This window comes from Rhinoderma darwinii (assembly GCF_050947455.1).
Source record: "Rhinoderma darwinii isolate aRhiDar2 chromosome 5 unlocalized genomic scaffold, aRhiDar2.hap1 SUPER_5_unloc_3, whole genome shotgun sequence".
Classification (NCBI taxonomy): Eukaryota; Metazoa; Chordata; class Amphibia; order Anura; family Rhinodermatidae; genus Rhinoderma; species Rhinoderma darwinii.
Window position 1 is genome coordinate 1,405,358 of NW_027461787.1, and position 20,253 is coordinate 1,425,610.

At 53.4% G+C, this 20,253-nt stretch overlaps 1 protein-coding gene across 1 annotated transcript; it reads left to right on the forward strand.

The window, feature by feature from the left end:
- Window positions 1-905: 905 nt before the first annotated feature.
- LOC142689481 (uncharacterized) lies at window positions 906-19,121 on the forward strand. The gene is made up of 2 exons (XM_075847577.1): window positions 906-2,451; window positions 16,429-19,121. The coding sequence occupies exon 2, from the start codon at window positions 16,437-16,439 to the stop codon at window positions 18,630-18,632; it is 2,196 nt and encodes a 731-aa protein (XP_075703692.1). The 5' UTR covers window positions 906-2,451; window positions 16,429-16,436; the 3' UTR covers window positions 18,633-19,121.
- Window positions 19,122-20,253: the final 1,132 nt, after the last annotated feature.

A 20,253-nucleotide genomic window follows, 5' to 3' on the forward strand; every position in this document is an offset into this window, starting at 1 on the left:
TCTCTTGCCTGTCTCTGTCCTGCCTGTCTCTCTCTTGCCTGTCTCTGTCCTGCCTGTCTCTCTCTTGCCTGTCTGTCCTGCCTGTCTCTGCCCTGCCTCTCTCTCTTGCCTGTCTCTGTCCTGCCTGTCTCTCTCTCTTGCCTGTCTCTGTCCTGCCTGTCTCTGTCCTGCCTGTCTCTCTCTTGCCTGTTTCTGTCCTGCATGTCTCTCTGCCTGTCTCTCTCTTGCCTGTCTCTGTCCTGCCTGTCTCTCTCTTGCCTGTCTCTGTCCTGCCTCTCTGTCCTGCCTGTCTCTCTCTCTCTCTTGCCTACCTCTGTCCTGCCTGTCTCTCTATTGCCTGTCTCTGTCCTGCCTGTCTCTCTCTTGCCTGTCTCTCTCTTGCCTGTCTCTGTCCTGCATGTCTCTCTCTTGCCTGTCTCTGTCCTGCCTGTCTCTCTCTTGCCTGTCTCTGTCCTGCCTGTCTCTGTCCTGCCTGTCTCTCTCTTACCTGTCTCTCTCTTGCCTGTCTCTGTCCTGCCTGTCTCTCTCTCTCTTGCCTGTCTCTGTCCTGCATGTCTCTCTGCCTGTCTCTGTCCTGCCTGTCTCTGTCCTGCCTGTCTCTCTCTTGCCTGTCTCTGTCCTGCCTGTCTCTCTCTTGCCTGTCTCTGTCCTGCCTGTCTCTCTCTTGCCTGTCTCTGTCCTGCCTGTCTCTCTCTTGCCTGTCTCTGTCCTGCCTGTCTCTCTCTTGCCTGTCTCTGTCCTGCCTGTCTCTCTCTCTCTCTCTCTTGCCTGTCTCTGTCCTGCCTGTCTCTCTCTTGCCTGTCTCCTGTCTCTGTCCTGCATGTCTCTGTCTCCTCCTCCTCTCCCTGCAGAATCTTCCCATGATGCATTGTGCAGGGAGGTTTTCTTGGCTGCAGCAGGAGACTCCCACAGACTGCAGGGTGAGAAACAGACGTATCCTGAGAGCTCACTGCATAGAGACGGCCAGAGACTGCAGGGAGAGACAGTCAGCCAGTGACCAGAGACTGCAGGGAGAGACAGTCAGCCAGTGATCATAGACTGCAGGGAGAGACAGTCAGCCAGTGATCATAGACTGCAGGGAGAGACAGTCAGCCAGTGATCAGAGACTGCAGGGAGAGACAGTCAGCCAGTGATCATAGACTGCAGGGAGAGACAGTCAGCCAGTGATCAGAGACTGCAGGGAGAGACAGTCAGCCAGTTACCATAGACTGCAGGGAGAGACAGTCAGCCAGTGACCAGAGACTGCAGGGAGAGACAGTCAGCCAGTGATCAAAGACAGTCAGGAAGTGATCAGAGACTGCAGGGAGAGACAGACAGCCAGTGATCATAGACTGCAGGGAGAGACAGTCAGCCAGTGATCATAGACTGCAGGGAGAGACAGTCAGCCAGTGTGACCAGAGACTGCAGGGAGAGACAGTCAGCCAGTGATCAAAGACAGTCAGGAAGTGATCAGAGACTGCAGGGAGAGACAGTCAGCCAGTGATCAGAGACTGCAGGGAGAGACAGTCAGCCAGTGATCATAGACTGCAGGGAGAGACAGTCAGCCAGTGACCAGAGACTGCAGGGAGAGAGTCAGGAAGTGATCAGAGACTGCAGGGAGAGACAGGCAGCCAGTGATCAGAGACTGCAGGGAGAGACAGTCAGCCAGTGATCAGAGACTGCAGGGAGAGAGTCAGCCATTGATCAGAGATTGCAGGGAGAGACAGTTAGCCAGTGATCAGAGACTGCAGGGAGAGAGAGTCAGCCAGTGATCAGAGACTGCAGGAAGAGACAGGAAATGATCAGAGACTGCAGGGAGAGACAGTCAGGAAGTGATCAGAGACTGCAGGGAGAGACAGTCAAGTGATCAGAGACTGCAGGGAGAGACAGTCAGGAAGTGATCAGAGACTGCAGGGGGAGACAGTCAGCCAGTGATCAGAGACTGCAGGGAGAGACAGGAAGTGATCAGAGACTGCAGGGAGAGACAGGAAGTCATCAGAGACTGCAGGGAGAGACAGTCAGGAAGTGATCAGAGACTGCAGGGGGAGACAGTCAGGAAGTGATCAGAGACTGTAGGGGGAGACAGTCAGGAAGTGATCAGAGACTGTAGGGAGAGACAGTCAGGAAGTCATGAGAGACTGCAGGGGGAGACAGTCAGCCAGTGAACATAGACTGCAGGGAGAGACAGTCAGGAAGTGATCACAGACTGCTGGGAGAGAGTCAGCCAGTGATCAGAGACTGCAGGGAGAGACAGTCAGCAAATGATCAGAGACTGCAGGAATAAACAGTCAGAAATTGACCAGAGATTGCAGGGAGAGACAGTCAGACAGTGACCAGGGCAGTCAGTGAGACAGCCAGCAATTGACTAGAGAGTGCCGGCATAGACAGTCAACCAGTCATCACCCACTGCAGGCTCAAACAAGGAATGTTTTTAATGGAAAGAGACCACTCTCTTGGCCCTCGCATATACTGGTGAGTCTATTACCTTAACACTACTCCTATCGCTCTCCTCCTATGACTCCTCACCTATTGCTCTCCTATGACTCCTCACCTATTGCTCTCCTCCTATGACTCCTCACCTATCGCTCTCCTCCTATGACTCCTCACCTATCGCTCTCCTCCTATGACTCCTCACCTATCGCTCTCCTCCTATGAGTCCTCACCTATCACTCCTATGACTCCTCACCTATCGCTCTCCACCTATGACTCCTCACCTATCGCTCTCCACCTATGACTCCTCACCTATCGCTCTCCACCTATGACTCCTCCCCTATCGCTCTCCTCCTATGACTCCTGACCTATCGCTCTCCACCTATGACCCCTCACCTATGGCTCTCCTATGACTCCTCACCTATTGCTCTCCACCTATGACTCCTCACCTATCTCTCTCCACCTATGACTTCTCACCTATCGCTCTCCACCTATGACTCCTCACCTATCGCTCTCCATCTATGACTCCTCACCTATCGCTCTCCACCTATGACTCCTCACCTATCGCTCTCCTCCTATGACTCCTCACCTATCGCTCTCCTCCTATGACTCCTCACCTATCGCTCTCCTCCTATGAGTCCTCACCTATCACTCCTATGACTCCTCACCTATCGCTCTCCACCTATGACTCCTCACCTATCGCTCTCCACCTATGACTCCTCACCTATCGCTCTCCACCTATGACTCCTCCCCTATCGCTCTCCTCCTATGACTCCTGACCTATCGCTCTCCACCTATGACTCCTCACCTATGGCTCTCCTATGACTCCTCACCTATTGCTCTCCACCTATGACTCCTCACCTATCTCTCTCCACCTATGACTTCTCACCTATCGCTCTCCACCTATGACTCCTCACCTATCGCTCTCCGCCTATGACTTCTCACCTATCGCTCTCTACCTATGACTCCTCACCTATCGCTCTCCACCTATGACTCCTCACCTATCGCTCTCCACCTATGACTCCTCACCTATCGCTCTCCACCTATGACTCCTCACCTATCGCTCTCCACCTATGACTCCTCACCTATCGCTCTCCACCTATGACTCCTCACCTATCGCTTTCCTCCTATGACTCCTCACCTATCGCTCTCCTCCTATGACTCTTCACCCATGACTCTTCACCTATGACTCTTCGCCTATGACTCTTCACCTATCGCTCCTCGCCTATCGCTCTCTTCCTATGACTCCTCACCTATCGCTCTCCTATGACTCACCTATCGCCCTCCACCTATGACTCCTCACCTATCGCTCTCCACCTATGACTCCTCACCTATCGCTCTCCACCTATGACTCCTCACCTATCGCTCTCCTCCTATGACTCCTCACATATCGCTCTCCACCTATGACTCCTCACCTATCGCTCTCCACCTATGACTCCTTACCTATCGCTCTCCACCTATGACTCCTCACCTATCGCTCTCCGCCTATGACTCCTCACCTATCGCTCTCCACCTATGACTCCTCACCTATCGCTCTCCACCTATGACTCCTCACCTATCGCTCTCCACCTATGACTCCTCACCTATCGCTCTCCACCTATGACTCCTCACCTATCGCTCTCCACCTATGACTTCTCATCTATCGCTCTCCTCCTATGACTCCTCACCTATCGCTCTCCTATGACTCACCTATCGCCCTCCACCTATGACTCCTCACCTATCGCTCTCCACCTATGACTCCTCACCTATCGCTCTCCACCTATGACTCCTCACATATCGCTCTCCACCTATGACTCCTCACCTATCGCTCTCCACCTATGACTCCTCACCTATCGCTCTCAACCTATGACTCCTCACCTATCGCTCTCCGCCTATGACTCCTCACCTATCGCTCTCCGTCTATGACTCCTCACCTATCGCTCTCCACCTATGACTTCTCACCTATCGCTCTCCACCTATGACTCCTCACCTATCGCTCTCCACCTATGACTCCTCACCTATCGCTCTCCACCTATGACTCCTCACCTATCGCTCTCCACCTATGACTCCTCACCTATCGCTCTCCACCTATGACTCCTCACCTATCGCTCTCCACCTATGACTCCTCACCTATCGCTCTCCACCTATGACTCCTCACCTATCGCTCTCCACCTATGACTTCTCATCTATCGCTCTCCTCCTATGACTCCTCACCTATCGCTTTCCTCCTATGACTCCTCACCTATCGCTCTCCACCTATGACTCCTCACCTATGACTCCTCACCTATCGCTCCTCACCTATCGCTCTCCTCCATATGACTCCTCACCTATCGCTCTCCTCTTATGACTCCTCACCTATCGCTCTTCACCTATGACTCCTCACCTATCGCTCTCCACCTATGACTCCTCACCTATCGCTCTCCACCTATGACTCCTCCCCTATCGCTCTCCTCCTATGACTCCTGACCTATCGCTCTCCACCTATGACTCCTCACCTATCGCTCTCCACTTATGACTCCTTACCTATCGCTCTCCACCTATGACTCCTCACCTATCTCTCTCCACCTATGACTTCTCACCTATCGCTCTCCACCTATGACTCCTCACCTATCGCTCTCCACCTATGACTTCTCACCTATCGCTCTCCACCTATGACTCCTCACCTATCGCTCTCCACCTATGACTTCTTACCTATCACTCTCCACCTATCAGACTCCTCTTCTCGCTCTCCATATCGTACTCTTCTCGCTCTCCACCTATCGTTCTCCTCTTCTCGCTCTCCACCTATCGTTCTCCTCTTCTCGCTCTCCACCAATCGCTCTCCTCTTCTCGCTCTCCACCTATCGTTCTTCTCTTCTCGCTCTCCAGCTATACTTTTCCTCCTCTCGCTCTCCACCTATCACTCCTCACCTCTCGATTTCTATCGTTTTCCTCCTCTCGCTTTCCTCCTATGACTTCTCTCCTATCACTCTCCACCTTTCGCTCTCCTTCTCAAGCGCTCCCCGCCTCTGTGTTCTTACCTGCCCAAGGCGTCCTGGTCCACGGTGCTCTTCTTCCTCCTTGGCGTTTGGCGGCCGCTCTCTCCACTGATGCTCTACACTAGGCAAAAATTCTAATTCTCAGCTGTCCCTGATCTATAAATCCCTGGCGCTCTGGGTTCATTGCAGAGCGGTTTGGTTCCTTAGTGTCCCAGGTGCATCTCTGCTATCTCGTTGTTGGATTCCCGTGTATTGACCTCTGCTTGTTTCTTGAACATCCGTGCCTGACGCCTGCACTGACCATTTGCTACGTTACATATGAGGAACCTGCTGCCTTCCTTTGCACTCCCAGAGTAGCCCCAAGGCAAATCCCTTGGTGACAAGGTGGGTTTACACTGCCCCCTGCTGGCCAAGTGACAGTTAATTCCGCTGGCTCTGTGACCTTCTTTCGCTTATTCTCCTATCGCTCTCCTCCTATCGTTCTATCTCTCTCCACCTATCGCTCTCCTATCGCTCTCCTCCTATCGCTCTCCACCTATCGCTCTCCACCTATCGCTCTCCACCTATCGCTCTCCACCTATCGCTCTCCTCCTATCGCTCCCCTCCTATCTCTCCCCTCCTATCTCTCCCCTCCTATCTCTCCCCTCCTATCGCTCTCCACCTATCACTCTCCTCTTGTAAAGGATCTGCCAGGCACAGCTTCGGGGTTAACGCCCATAGATAATCAGTCTGCACCTGCTTCTATGTCTGTGAGACTGACTCCATCTTCCACCACTCAGGATGGCAGGCTTAGGAGTGGGAGAGCCTATCACAGCCTGGCTAGACGGAGCTAGCTCCCGCCCTCTGTCTATTTATACCTGCCTTTCCTGTTCCTCCTTTGCTTGTGATTCTTCTCGTTTGGTTTCCTGGCCCTGCTGCAGCTTCTTGTACCCTTGTCCTTGCTTCATATTGACCCCGGCTTGCTGACTACTCTCCTGCTCTGCGTTTGGTACCTCGTGCACTCCTGGTTTGACTCGTCTTGTTTACTACTCTTCTGCTCTGCGTTTGGCACCTCGTACTCTCCTGGTTTGACTCGGCTTGTTCACTTCTCTTGTTGCTCACGGTTTTGCCGTGGGCAACTGCCCCTTTCTCCCCCTAGCTCTGTGTACCCTTGTCTGTTTGTCTGTCGTGCACTTATTGAGCGTAGGGACCGTCGCCCAGTTGTACCCCGTCGCCTAGGGCGGGTCGTTGCAAGTAGGCAGGGACTGAGTGGTGGGTAGATTAGGGCTCACTTGTCTGTCTCCCCACCCCCGTCATTACATAATCACAAGCCAATACCTAGTCTACCCTGGTCCCTGACACCACTATGGACCCCCTTGAGACCCTGGCTCAGCAAATGCAGGGTCTCTCCCTACAGGTCCAGGCCCTGGCTCAGAGGGTCAACCAGCCTGATGCTACCATGGTAGTCCCCCTCACCTCACCTCTTGAACCCCACCTCAAGTTGCCCGACCGGTTCTCAGGGGACCGGAAGACTTTTCTCTCCTTTCGGGAGAGTTGTAGGCTCTATTTTCGTTTAAAGCCCCACTCCTCAGGTTCTGAGAGCCAGCGTCTGGGTATAATTATGTCCCGGCTCCAGGAAGGGCCCCAAGAATGGGCCTTCTCCTTGGCTCCTGACGCCCCTGAACTTTCCTCCGTTGATCTTTTCTTTTCTGCTCTCGGACTCATCTATGACGAGACTGACAAGACTGCTTTTGCCGAGAGTCAGCTGGTGACCTTACGTCAGGGTAAGAGACCTGTTGAGGAGTATTGCTCTGACATTAGGAAGTGGTGCTTCTCGGTGGAATGACCCTGCCTTAAGGTGCCAGTTTAGGTTGGGTCTGTCGAACGCCCTGAAAGATCTGCTAGTTAGTTATCCCTCTTCTGACTCCCTAGACCAGGTTATGGCTTTAGCGGTACGACTTGACCGACGTCTCAGGGAACGACGACTTGAACGTCTTGATGTTTTCTCCTCTGACTCCCCCATGATGCCTCCCGAGGTTCCGTTGCTTCGTTCCTCCCCGGAAGACTCGGAGGTACCTATGAAACTCGGGGCCTCCGTGTCCCCCCAACAACGTAGAGATTTCTGCAGGAAGAATGGTCTCTGCTTCTACTGTGGGGATGACAAGCATCAAGTGAACAACTGTCCTAAGCGTAAGAATGCAGCCGGAGAACTTCCGCGCCTAAGTGATCATCGGGGAGGTCACTTGGGCGCACAGGTATTTCCCGTAAATATGAAACATAATAAAATCTTGCTTCCCTTTCAGGTCTCTTTTGGTGGTAGGTCTGCTACCGGCAGTGCCTTCGTGGATTCAGGGTCTTCTGCTAATATCATGTCTGTGGAATTTGCTATGTCTCTAGCTATGCCTTTGATTGATTTGCCTAAACCTGTCCCGGTAGTGGGTATCGACTCCACTCCTCTTGCTAATGGTTATTTTACACAGCATACCCCTGTTTTTGAACTCCTTGTTGGCTCCATGCATTTGGAGCAGTGCTCTGTACTGTTAATGCAGGGATTATCGTCCGATTTGGTTTTAGGCCTTCCCTGGTTGCAGTTGCATAATCCCATGTTTGACTGGAATACTGGGGATCTTACCAAATGGGGTAATGAATGCTTGACGTCATGTTTTTCTGTTAATTCTATTTCTCCCCCTGAGGAGGTGAACACGCTACCTGAGTTTGTTCAGGACTTCGCTGATGTTTCCTCTAAGGAGGCCTCCGAAGTGTTACCTCCTCATAGAGAATTCGATTGCGCAATCGATTTGGTACCAGGAGCTAAGCTCCCTAAGGGTAGGATATTTAATCTCTCTTGTCCCGAACGTGAAGCCATGAGAGAGTATATCCAGGAATGTCTGGCCAAGGGTAACATTTGCCCCTCTACTTCTCCGGTAGGTGCTGGCTTCTTCTTCGTAGGGAAGTAGGATGGTGGTCTTAGGCCATGCATTGACTACCGAAGCTTGAATAAGGTCACTGTAAGGAACCAGTATCCCCTTCCTCTGATTCCTGATCTCTTTAATCAGGTTCAGGGGGCCCAATGGTTCTCTAAGTTTGATCTACGGGGGGCGTATAACCTTATCCGCATCAAAGGGGGATGAGTGGAAGACTGCGTTTAACACGCCTAAAGGTCATTTCGAATACCTCGTCATGCCCTTTGGGTTGTGTAATGCTCCCACGGTCTTCCAGAATTTCCTAAATGAGATTTTAAGAGACTACCTGCGGTTATTTCTTGTAGTGTACCTTGATGACATACTGGTGTTTTCCAAGGACTGGTCCTCCCACATTGAGCATGTCAGGAAGGTGCTCCAGGTCCTTCGAGAAAACAAACTGTTTGCTAAGACCGAAAAATGTGTGTTTGGGGTGCAGGAGATACCATTTTTGGGCCAAATCCTCACTCCTCATGAATTCCGCATGGACCCCGCCAAGGTCCAGGCTGTGGCGGAATGGGTCCAACCTGCCTCCCTGAAGGCGTTACAGTGCTTCCTGGGGTTCGCTAATTATTACAGGAGGTTTATTGCTAACTTCTCGGTCATCGCTAAGCCTCTTACGGATCTCACTCGCAAAGGTGCTGATCTCCTCCACTGGCCTCCTGAGGCTGTCCAGGCTTTTGAGGTCCTTAAGAAGTGCTTTATCTCGGCCCCGGTGCTGGTTCAGCCCAACCAAATGGAGCCATTTATCGTGGAGGTTGACGCGTCCGAGGTGGGAGTGGGGGCTGTCTTGTCCCAGGGTACCAGGTCCCTCACCCATCTCTGTCCCTGTGCCTACTTCTCCAGGAAGTTTTCACCCACTGAGAGTAACTATGATATTGGCAACCGCGAACTCTTAGCCATTAAATGGGCATTTGAAGAATGGCGCCACTTCCTGGAGGGGGCTAGGCACCAGGTAACGGTCCTTATCGACCACAAGAATCTGGTTTTCCTAGAATCTGCCCGGAGGCTAAACCCGAGACAAGCTCGTTGGGCGTTATTTTTTACCAGATTCAACTTTGTGGTTACCTATAGGGCTGGGTCTAAAAATGTTAAGGCTGATGCACTGTCGCGTAGCTTCATGGCCAGCCCTCCTTCGGAGGAAGATCTTGCTTGTATTTTGCCTCCTGGTATAATCATTTCCGCTATTGATTCTGATTTAGTCTCTGAAATTGCGGCTGATCAAGGTTCAGCTCCCGGGAGCCTTCCTGAGAACAAGCTGTTTGTTCCCCTGCAATTCCGGCTAAGGGTACTTAGGGAAAATCATGACTCTGCACTATCTGGCCATCCAGGCATCCTGGGTACCAAGCACCTCATTGCCAGAAACTATTGGTGGCCTGGGTTGCCTAAAGACGTTAAGGCCTACGTCGCCGCTTGTGAAGTTTGTGCTAGGTCCAAGACTCCCAGGTCCCGACCAGCGGGCTTTCTATGTTCTTTGCCCATTCCCCAGAGACCTTGGACCCATATCTCCATGGATTTTATCACCGATTTGCCTCCATCTCAAGGCAAGTCGGTGGTGTGGGTTGTAGTAGACCGCTTCAGTAAGATGTGCCACTTTGTGCCCCTCAAAAAACTACCCAATGCTAAGACGTTAGCTACCTTCTTTGTCAAACACATCCTGCGTCTCCATGGGGTCCCTGTCCATATTGTTTCTGATAGAGGGGTACAATTTGTTTAATTGTTTTGGAGAGCCTTCTGTAAAAAGTTGGAGATTGATCTGTCCTTCTCCTCTGCCTTCCATCCTGAAACTAATGGCCAAACTGAGAGGACTAATCAGTCTCTAGAACAATATTTAAGGTGTTTTATCTCTGACTGTCAATATGATTGGGTCTCATTCATTCCCCTCGCCGAATTTTCTCTTAATAACCGGGTCAGTAACTCGTCAGGGGTCTCCCCCTTTTTCTGTAATTTTGGGTTTAATCCACGGTTCTCCTCCATTTCACCTGGTAGTTCCAACAATCCCGAGGTAGAGGTCGTTCATCGAGAACTGTGCACAGTCTGGGCTCAGGTTCAGAAGAACCTAGAGGCGTCCCAGAGCATACAAAAAACTCAGGCAGATAGAAAACGTTCTGCTAACCCCTTGTTTATGGTTGGGGATCTGGTGTGGCTATCGTCTAAAAATTTGCGCCTTAAGGTCCCGTCCAAGAAGTTTGCTCCGCGGTCTATAGGGCCGTACAAGGTCATTGAATTCCTCAATCCTGTCTCCTTCCGACTGGAGTTGCCCCCATCTTTTCGAGTACACGACGTGTTCCATGCCTCCCTCCTTAAACGCTGCTCCCCGTCCTTGGCTCCCTCGAGGAAACCTCCGGTCCCTGTTCTCACCCCTGAGGGGGCAGAATTCGAGGTGGCCAAGATTGTGGACAGCAGGATGGTCCAAGGCTCCCTCCAGTACCTGGTCCATTGGAGAGGATACGGGCCTGAGGAGAGGACTTGGGTACCCGCTGGGGATGTTCACGCTGGGATATTGGTCTGGAGGTTTCAACTTCGTTTCCCCAGTAAAACCAGATCCACTTAGAAAGGGTCCGGTGGCCCTCTCCTAGCGCTCTCCTATCGCTTTCCCCCTATCGCTCTCCAGCTATAACTCGCTTTCCGCCTAGCGCTTTCCTCCTATCGCTTTCCCCCTATCTCCTATCGCTCCCCTCCTATCGCTCTTTTCCTATTGCTCTCCTTCTCTCGCTCCACCTATCGCCCTCCACCTATCGCTCTCGCCCTCCCCCTATTACTCTCCCACGATCGCTCTTCACCGATCGCTCTCCACCTATCACTCTCCTCTTTTCGCTCTTCACCTGTCGCTCTCCACCTATTGCTCTCCACCTATCGCTCTCCACCTATAACTCTCCTCCTATCGCTCTCCTCCTATCGCTTTCCCCCTATCTCCCACCTATCGCTCTTCTCCTATCGCTTTCCCCCTATCTCCCACCTATTGCTCTCCTCTTATCGCTCTCCTCTTATCTCTCTCCTCTTATCGCTTTCCACCTATCACTCTTGCTCTCCTCCTATCACTATCGCCCTCCCCCTGTCGCCCTCCCCCTATCGCCCTCCCCCTATCGCCCTCCACCTATAACTCGCTTTCCTCCTATCGCTCCCCTCCTATCGCTCTTTTCCTATTGCTCTCCTTCTCTCGCTCTCCGCCTATCGCTCTCCGCCTATCGCTCTCGCTCTCCCCCTATTGCTCTCCACCTATCACTCTCCTCTTTTCGCTCTCCACCTGTCGCTCTCCACCTATCGCTCTCCACCTATCACTCTCCACCTATCGTTCTCCTCCTATCGCTTTCCCCATTTCGCTCTCCACCTATAACTCGCTTTCCTCCTATCGCTCTCCTCCATTCGCTTTCCTTTTATCGCTTTCCCCCCTATCTCCCTCCTATCGCTCTCCTCTTATCGCTCTCCTCTTGTCGCTCTCCTCTTGTCGCTCTCCTCTTGTCGCTCTCCTCTTATCGCTCTCCTCCTATCGCTCTTCGCCTATCACTATCGCTCTCCTCCTATCGCCCTCCCCCTATCGGCCTCCACCTATCGCCCTCGCCCTCCACCTATCGCCCTCGCCCTCCACCTATCGCCCTCGCTCTCCACCCATCGCTCTCCACCCATCGCTCACCTCCTATCGCTCTCTACCTGTCGCTCTCCACCCGTCGCTCTCCACCCATCGCTCTCCACCCGTCACTCTCCACCTGTCGCTCTCTACCTGTCGCTCTCCACCTGTTGCTCTCCACCTATCGCTCACGCTCTCCTCTTGTCGCTCTCCTCTTGTCGCTCTCCGCTTATCCCTATCACTCTCTTCCTATCGCTCTCCTCCTATCGCCCTCCTCCTATCGCCCTCCCCTTATCGGCCTCCCCCTATCGGCCTCCACCTATCGCCCTCGCTCTCCACCTATCACCCTCGCTCTCCACCTATCGCTCTCCTCCTATCGCTCTCCACCCATCGCTCTCCTCCTATCGCTCTCCACCTGTCGCTCTCTACCTGTCGCTCTCTACCTGTCGCTCTCCACCTGTTGCTCTCTACCTGTCGCTCTCCACCTATCGCTCTACTCCTATCGCTCTCCACCTATCGCTCACGCTCTCCTCTTATCGCTATCCTCTTATCGCTTTCCACCTATCACTATCGCTCTCTTCCTATCGCTTTCCCCCTGTCGCCCTCCCCCTGTCGCCCTCCCCCTATCGCCCTCCACCTAGCGCTTTCCTCCTATAGCTTCCCCCTATCTACCAATCTCTCCCCTCCTATCGCTCGCCCTCGCTCTCCACCTATCACCCTCGCTCTCCACCTATCGCCCTCGCTCTCCGCCTATCACTCTCCACCTATCGCTCTCCACCTATAACTCTCCACCCGTCGCTCTCCTCCTATCGCTCTCTACTTATCGCTCTCCACCTATCGCTCTCCACCTATCGCTCACGCTCTCCTCCTATCGCTCTTTTCCTATTGCTCTCCTTCTCTCGCTCCACCTATCGCCCTCCACCTATCGCTCTCGCCCTCCCCCTATTACTCTCCCACGATCTCTCTTCACCGATCGCTCTCCACCTATCACTCTCCTCTTTTCGCTCTTCACCTGTCGCTCTCCACCTATTGCTCTCCACCTATCGCTCTCCACCTATAACTCTCCTCCTATCGCTTTCCTCCTATCGCTCTCCTCCTATCACTTTCCCCCTATCTCCCACCTATCGCTCTTCTCCTATCGCTTTCCCCCTATCTCCCACCTATCGCTCTCCTCTTATCGCTCTCCTCTTATCGCTCTCCTCCTATCACTATCGCCCTCCCCCTGTCACCCTCCCCCTATCGCCCTCCCCCTATCGCCCTCCCCCTATCGCCCTCCACCTATAACTCGCTTTCCTCCTATCGCTCCCCTCCTATCGCTCTTTTCCTATTGCTCTCCTTCTCTCGCTCTCCTTCTCTCGCTCTCCGAGTATCGCTCTCCCCCTATTACTCTCCACCTATCACTCTCCTCTTTTCGCTCTCCACCTGTCGCTCTCCACCTATCGCTCTCCACCTATCACTCTCCACCTATCGTTCTCCTATCGCTTTCCCCATTTCGCTCTCCACCTATAACTCGCTTTCCTCCTATCGCTCTCCTCCATTCGCTTTCCTTTTATCGCTTTCCCCCTATCTCCCTCCTATCGCTCTCCTCTTGTCGCTCTCCTCTTGTCGCTCTCCTCTTGTCGCTCTCCTCTTATCGCTCTCCTCCTATCGCTCTTCGCCTATCACTATCGCTCTCCTCCTATCGCCCTCCCCCTATTGGCCTCCACCTATCGCCCTCGCCCTCCACCTATCGCCCTCGCCCTCCACCTATCGCCCTCGCTCTCCACCTATCGCCCTCGCTCTCCACCTATCGCTCTCCACCCATCGCTCTCCACCCATCGCTCACCTCCTATCGCTCTCTACCTGTCGCTCTCTACCTGTCGCTCTCCACCTGTCGCTCTCCACCTATCGCTCATGCTCTCCTCTTGTCGCTCTCCTCTTGTCGCTCTCCGCTTATCCCTATCACTCTCTTCCTATCGCCCTCCTCCTATCGCCCTCCCCTTATCGGCCTCCCCCTATCGGCCTCCACCTATCGCCCTCGCTCTCCTCCTATCGCTCTCCTCCTATCGCTCTCCACCCATCGCTCTCCACCCATCGCTCTCCACCTGTCGCTCTCTACCTGTCGCTCTCTACCTGTCGCTCTCTACCTGTCGCTCTCCACCTGTCACTCTCCACCTATCGCTCTACTCCTATCGCTCTCCACCTATCGCTCACGCTCTCCTCTTATCGCTATCCTCTTATCGCTTTCCACCTATCACTATCGCTCTCTTCCTATCGCTTTCCCCCTGTCGCCCTCCCCGTCGCCCTCCCCCTGTCGCCCTCCCCCTATCGCCCTCCACCTAGCGCTTTCCTCCTATAGCTTCCCCCTATCTACCAATCGCTCCCCTCCTATCGCTCGCCCTCGCTCTCCACCTATCGCCCTCGCTCTCCACCTATCGCCCTCGCTCTCCGCCTATCGCTCTCCACCTATCGCTCTCCACCTATCGCTCTCCACCTATCGCTCTCCACCTATAACTCTCCACCCGTCGCTCTCCTCCTATCGCTCTCTACTTATCGCTCTCCACCTATCGCTCACGCTCTCCTCTTATCGCTTTCCACCTATCACTCTTGCTCTCTTCCTATCACTATCGCTCTCTTCCTATCGCTTTTCCCCTGTCGCCCTCCCCCTATCGCCCTCCACCTATCGCCCTCCACCTATCACCCTCCACCTATAACTCGCTTTCCTCCTAGCGCTTTCCTCCTATCGCTTTCCCCCATCTACCAATCGCTCCCCTCCTATCGCTCCCCTCGTTTCGCTCTCCACCTATAACTCGCTTTCCTCCTATCTCCCTCCTATCGCTCTCCACTTATCTCTCCTCCTATCGCTCTCCTCCTATCGCTCTCCTCTTGTCGCTCTCCTCTTGTCGCTCTCCTCTTGTCGCTCTCCTCTTATCGCTCCCCTCCTATCGCTCCCCTCCTATCGCTCCCCTCCTATCGCTTTCCCCGTTTCGCTCTCCACCTATAACTCGCTTTCCTCCTATCTCCCTCCTATCGCTCTCCACTTATCTCTCTCCTCCTATCGCTCTCCTCCTATTGCTCTCCTCCTATTGCTCTCCTCCTGTCGCTCTCCTCCTATCGCTCTCCTCCTATTGCTCTCCTCCTATCTCTCTCCACCTCCTATCGCTCCCCTCCTATCGCTCTCCTCCTATCGCTCTCCTCCTATCTCTTTCCTTCTATCGCTCTCCTCCTATCTCTTTCCTTCTATCGCTCTCCTTCTATCGCTCTCCTTCTATCTCTCCTCTATCACTCTCCTCCTACCACTCTCTACTTATCACTCCATCTCTCCTCCTATCGCTCTCCTCCTATCGCTCTCCTCCTATCGCTCTCCTATCGCTCTCCTCCTATCGCTCTCCTCCTATCGCTCTCCTCCTATCACTTTTCTCCTATCACTCTCCACCTATAACTCGCTCTCCTCCTATCGCTCTCCTCCTATCGCTCTCCACCTATCGCTCTACTCCTATCGCTCTCCACCTATTACTCTTGCTCTCCTCCTATCGCTCTCCACCTATCGCTCTCCACATAACCCTATTCTCCTATTTCTCTCCTCCTATCGCGCACCTCTTATAGCTCTCCTTTTCTCGCTCTCTACCTATCGCTTTCCTCCTATAGCTCTTCTTCTCTCGCTCTCGTCCTATCGCTCTCCACCTGTCACTCTTCTATCGCTCTTCTCCTGTCGCTCTCCACCTGTCGCTCTCCACCTGTCGCTCTCTTCCTATCGCTTTCCTCCTATCGCTCTCCTTCTCTTGCTCTCGTCCTATCTCTCTCCACCTGTCGCTCTCCACCCTATTGCTTTCCCCCTATCGCCCTCCACCTATCGCCCTTCACCTATAACTATTGTTCTCCTCCAATCGCTTTCCCCTTATCTCCTCCTATCGCTCTTCTCCTATCGCTCTCCACCTATCAGTCTCCACCTATAACTCTCACTCTTCTCCTATCGCTCTCCCCCTATTGATCTCCGCCTATAACTCTCGCTCTCCTATCGCTCTCCTCCTATCGCTCTCCTCCTATCGCTCTTCTCCTATCGCTCTTCTCCTATCGCTCTCCTCCTATCGCTCTCCCCTATCTCTCTCCACCTCCTATCGTCCTCAACCTATGTCTCTCCACCTATGGCTCTCCTCCTATCGCTCTCCACCTGTAACTCTCGCTCTCCTATCGCTCTCCTCCTACCACTCTCTACTTATCACTCCATCTCTCCACCTATCGCTCTCCTCCTATCTCTCCTCTCCTATCGCTCTCCTCCTACCACTCTCTGCTTATCACTCCATCTCTCCTCCTATCTCTTTCCTCCTATCGCCCTCCACCTATAACTCTTGTTGTCCTCCTATCGCTCTCCACCTGTAACTCTCGCTCTCTTATCGCTCTCCTCCTATCACTCTCTACTTATCACTCCATCTCTCCACCTATCGCTCTCCTTTCGCTTTCCTCCTCTTATCAATCTCTGTTTGTAGTGACATTCATAGTTACACGTGGTGTAATTCACCTTCTGACCCTGATAATATGCGTGATTTTAGTTCATACTCTTTATCTTGTCCTCCAGATACTCACATGATGGATGAAGATGATTCGGTCCTCAGCGGATTTGGATATGACGTCTCATCAGCCAGCCCCGATCACATGGAGGTGAAAGTGGAGTTTGATGTGAATTGTAAAGAAGAGGTTCTCTGGGATGAAGAAGATCTGCAGGGTCCGGCTCCCGTAGAAGTGAACGCGCCCTTTTACTGTCTTGTGTGCGGGAAAGCTTTTGGACAGAGGCACAATCTAATCAAACATCAGCGTATACACACCGGGGAGCGTCCGTACGGTTGTGACCAGTGTGAGAAGAGCTTCATCCAAAAACAGCACCTCACAAAGCACCAGAGGCTCCACACTGGAGAGAGACCATACATCTGCCAGGAGTGTGGCCGTGGATTTAGTCTGAAGCATAACCTAACAACGCATGGGAGAATTCACACTGGAGAAAAACCCTATCCCTGTTACGAATGCGGCAAGAACTTCAGCCGCCGAGAGAATCTACGGGCTCATCAGAGATGCCACCTACACAAAATATCCAGCAGCATGACCCAGCCCATGGAGCCAGCGGACCCCTGCAGACTTTTTCGCTTGTTGCCAGCTAAAGGAAAATGTTCGAAGGAGCAGACAGTCAGTGAGAAGAATGCCAGCCCTCAGGTCTCTAGTGGTGGACTTGCAGTGAATCCCAGACCATTCATATGTCCTCAGTGTGGAAAGCGTTTCTTTAACAAGCAAACGTTCATCAACCACTACAGGATCCATACTGGTCAGAGGCCGCACACCTGCCCCGAGTGTGGACGTTGCTTCATCCAAAAGCAGCACCTGACCAAGCACATCCGCACGCACACCGGGGAGAAGCCATATACATGCAGCGAGTGTGGGAGAAGCTTCAGCATGAAGCATAACCTATGTACACACATGAAGACTCACACTGGAGAGAAGCCATACTGCTGCTCTGCCTGCGCAAAGAGATTTACCCGGAGAAGCACCTATCAAGCACATCAAAGAATTCACTGCAAATCCAAAGCAGGAGAAGGTCCCTCAGGAGACCCTCTGGAAACACCGCCGGCTGTAGAGGAAGAGACATTTACACCTAAGAGCATCTACATTGTGTCTATTCCGGAGACAGAGCAGCACAAGATTGAGCCCCTAGCCCCGCAGACAGGAGAGAAGCCCATAACCTGTGCGCAGTGTGGGAAGAACTTTACTGATATTGAGGAGATACCCGTTTGCTGCACTGACTGTGGAAAAAGCTTCAACCAAAGTGACAGCCTAACCATGCACCAGACATCTCTGTCAGTGGGTCGGCTCGATGCTGTTGCTGACACGGTGACCCCTGAAGTCTTGAGCGCAGAGGAGATGAAATCTCTGTTGATCATAGAAAGTGCAGATGACCAGGAAACTGCGGCCCAGACATTAGAAAGCCTGCAGAGCCATGAAGAGTCCCGGGTGGAGGCCGAACACTTCTCGTGTAAATGGTGTGGTCAGATATTTGGCCAGAGAGAGGACCTCCAGCAACACGAGCCTCTTCACAGTGGCGAGAAAATCCACACCTGCGATCAGTGCGGAAAAACGTTTTTTCAGAAGAATCTGTTGATCAAACACGAGAAGATGCACGCCGGGGATAGACCGTCACCACATAATCCTCCTGGGAAAAACCCCAAACATCTCCCCCCAACCCAGCAGAGGACACACACTGGAGACAAGCCCTTCTCTTGCAGCAAGTGTGGGAAAGGTTACAGCCACCAGGAGACATTGACCTTACATCAGAGAAGCCACCAGAGATATTCCAGCACCATTACCACAGCACCAGAAATGAAAGACAAACAACGCTTGAGAGGCGCCCTCATCCATAGTGGCTGCCAACTGCGAGTCTTCCCATGTTCTGTGTGCGGCAAATCGTTCAACCAAAAGCATACCCTTATTAACCATCTGAGGATCCACTCCGGAGAAAGGCCGTATGCCTGCCCTGTGTGTGGCAAGAGCTTTATTCAGAAGCAGCACCTGACCAAGCACGTCCGGCTCCACACAGGCGAGAGACCTTACTCGTGTCAGGAGTGCGGGAGAAGCTTCAGCCTGAAGCACAACCTGACGACCCACCAGCGGATCCACACGGGAGAGCGGCCATATGCCTGCAGCCAATGCGGCAAGAGCTTTAATCGGAGAGGCATTTTACGGAGTCATGAAAGAATCCACCTCCAGCACAGGCGTAAAAAAACTCTAAGGCCCTGACCGAGCAGCAGCAGAGAGCAGGCGCAGAGACTCCGCAAATATCGCTAGACGTGAAATATGGAGGGAACGGGACGCATTGCACGTGACCCTCAGAAAGGTGAAGATTTATCACTGAGCGCAGGTACAAGGAAAACCAGCAGCTCGTAAGACTTAGGAGAAGTAGTAGTGAGATCCTGCTGCGTGACCCGAGCCCCTCAGTCGTTAGGATAGAACATCTCACGTGGAGCGTGGACTCCTGACGAGGCGGCCGCGTCACCACAATCTTCTCAGGAATCTTCTTGGAGGTGGAGACATTGTCGCTGTAGGTCGCATGAAGCGGAGTATTTCTGGAGCAGACGTCTCCTTATCTTACTGCGCACCCTCTGGACACGGTGGAGGGAGAAGTCGTCTTCTGTACTTGTTCCAGTTGTGGTGGAGTTCACCTCATGATGTCTCTGATACGTAGAGGCTGTAACTTCACTGTAATAACATAAATGTGATTCTAAGTCACCGTGTCCTCGTTATATGTCTCACAATCCTGACAATGTGGAGCTCTCTAATACACTTACCTGTCTAACCCCGCTCACCCCCCACACCGCTCAACCCCCCGCAGCGCTCAACACCCCGCCGCGCTTAACCCCCCACAGCGCTCAACCCCCCACAGCGCTCAACCCCCCGCACCGCTCAACCCCCCACACCGCTCAACCCCCCCCACAGCACTCAAACCCCCCCACAGCGCTCAACCCCCCACAGAGCTCAACTCCGCACACCGCTCAACACCGCTCAACCCCCTACACCGCTCAACCCCCCACACCGCTCAACCCCCCACACCACTCAACCCCCCACACCGCTCAACCCCTCACAGCGCTCAACCCCCCACAGCACTCAACCCCCCACATCACTCAACACCGCTCAACCCCCCACACCGCTCAACCCCCCACATCGCTCAACCCCCCACACCGCTCAACCCCCCACACCGCTCAACCCCCCACAGCGCTCAACCCCGCACACCGCTCAACCCCGCACACCGCTCAACACCGCGCAACCCCCCACACCGCTCAAACCCCCCACACCGCTCAACCCCGCACACTGCTTAACCCCCTGCACACCGCTTAACCCCGCACACCGCTCAACCCCCCACAGCGCTCAACCCCCCACAGCGCTCAACCCCCCCACAGCGCTCAACCCCCCACAGCGCTCAACACCCCCACACCGCTCAACCCCCCAAACCGCTCAACCCCCCACACCGCACAGCGCCCAACCCCCCACACCGCTCAACCCCCCACGGCGCCCAAACCCCCACGGCGCTAAACCGGGCTTCTTATAATAACTTGACGCTTATAAAGATAACGTGACTGTGGCAGCCAATCATGGAATTTCCTGGAGACATCGGAGTGTATTGATAGGCCACCACGGTCATGTGACACGGTCAGAGCAGAGTCAGACATATGCCTATATTGGAAGGTTTATTATGTCAGATCCTTTAGCGGCTCCTTAAAGGGCTTCTCCATGTAATTCAATCTTGAAGGGAAATTCCTACTTCAAACATTTATGCCGATCCAACCTCTGCCACAAACCCACCCCCAACCCCACCCATCATACGGACTCTGAAAGCCAAGGAGACAAATGTAAAGATGGCCGG

Excerpts from the sequence above, each read along its gene's own strand:
- LOC142689481 (XM_075847577.1), top strand. The coding sequence starts at position 16,437 with ATGATGGATGAAGATGATTCGGTCCTCAGCGGATTTGGATATGACGTC.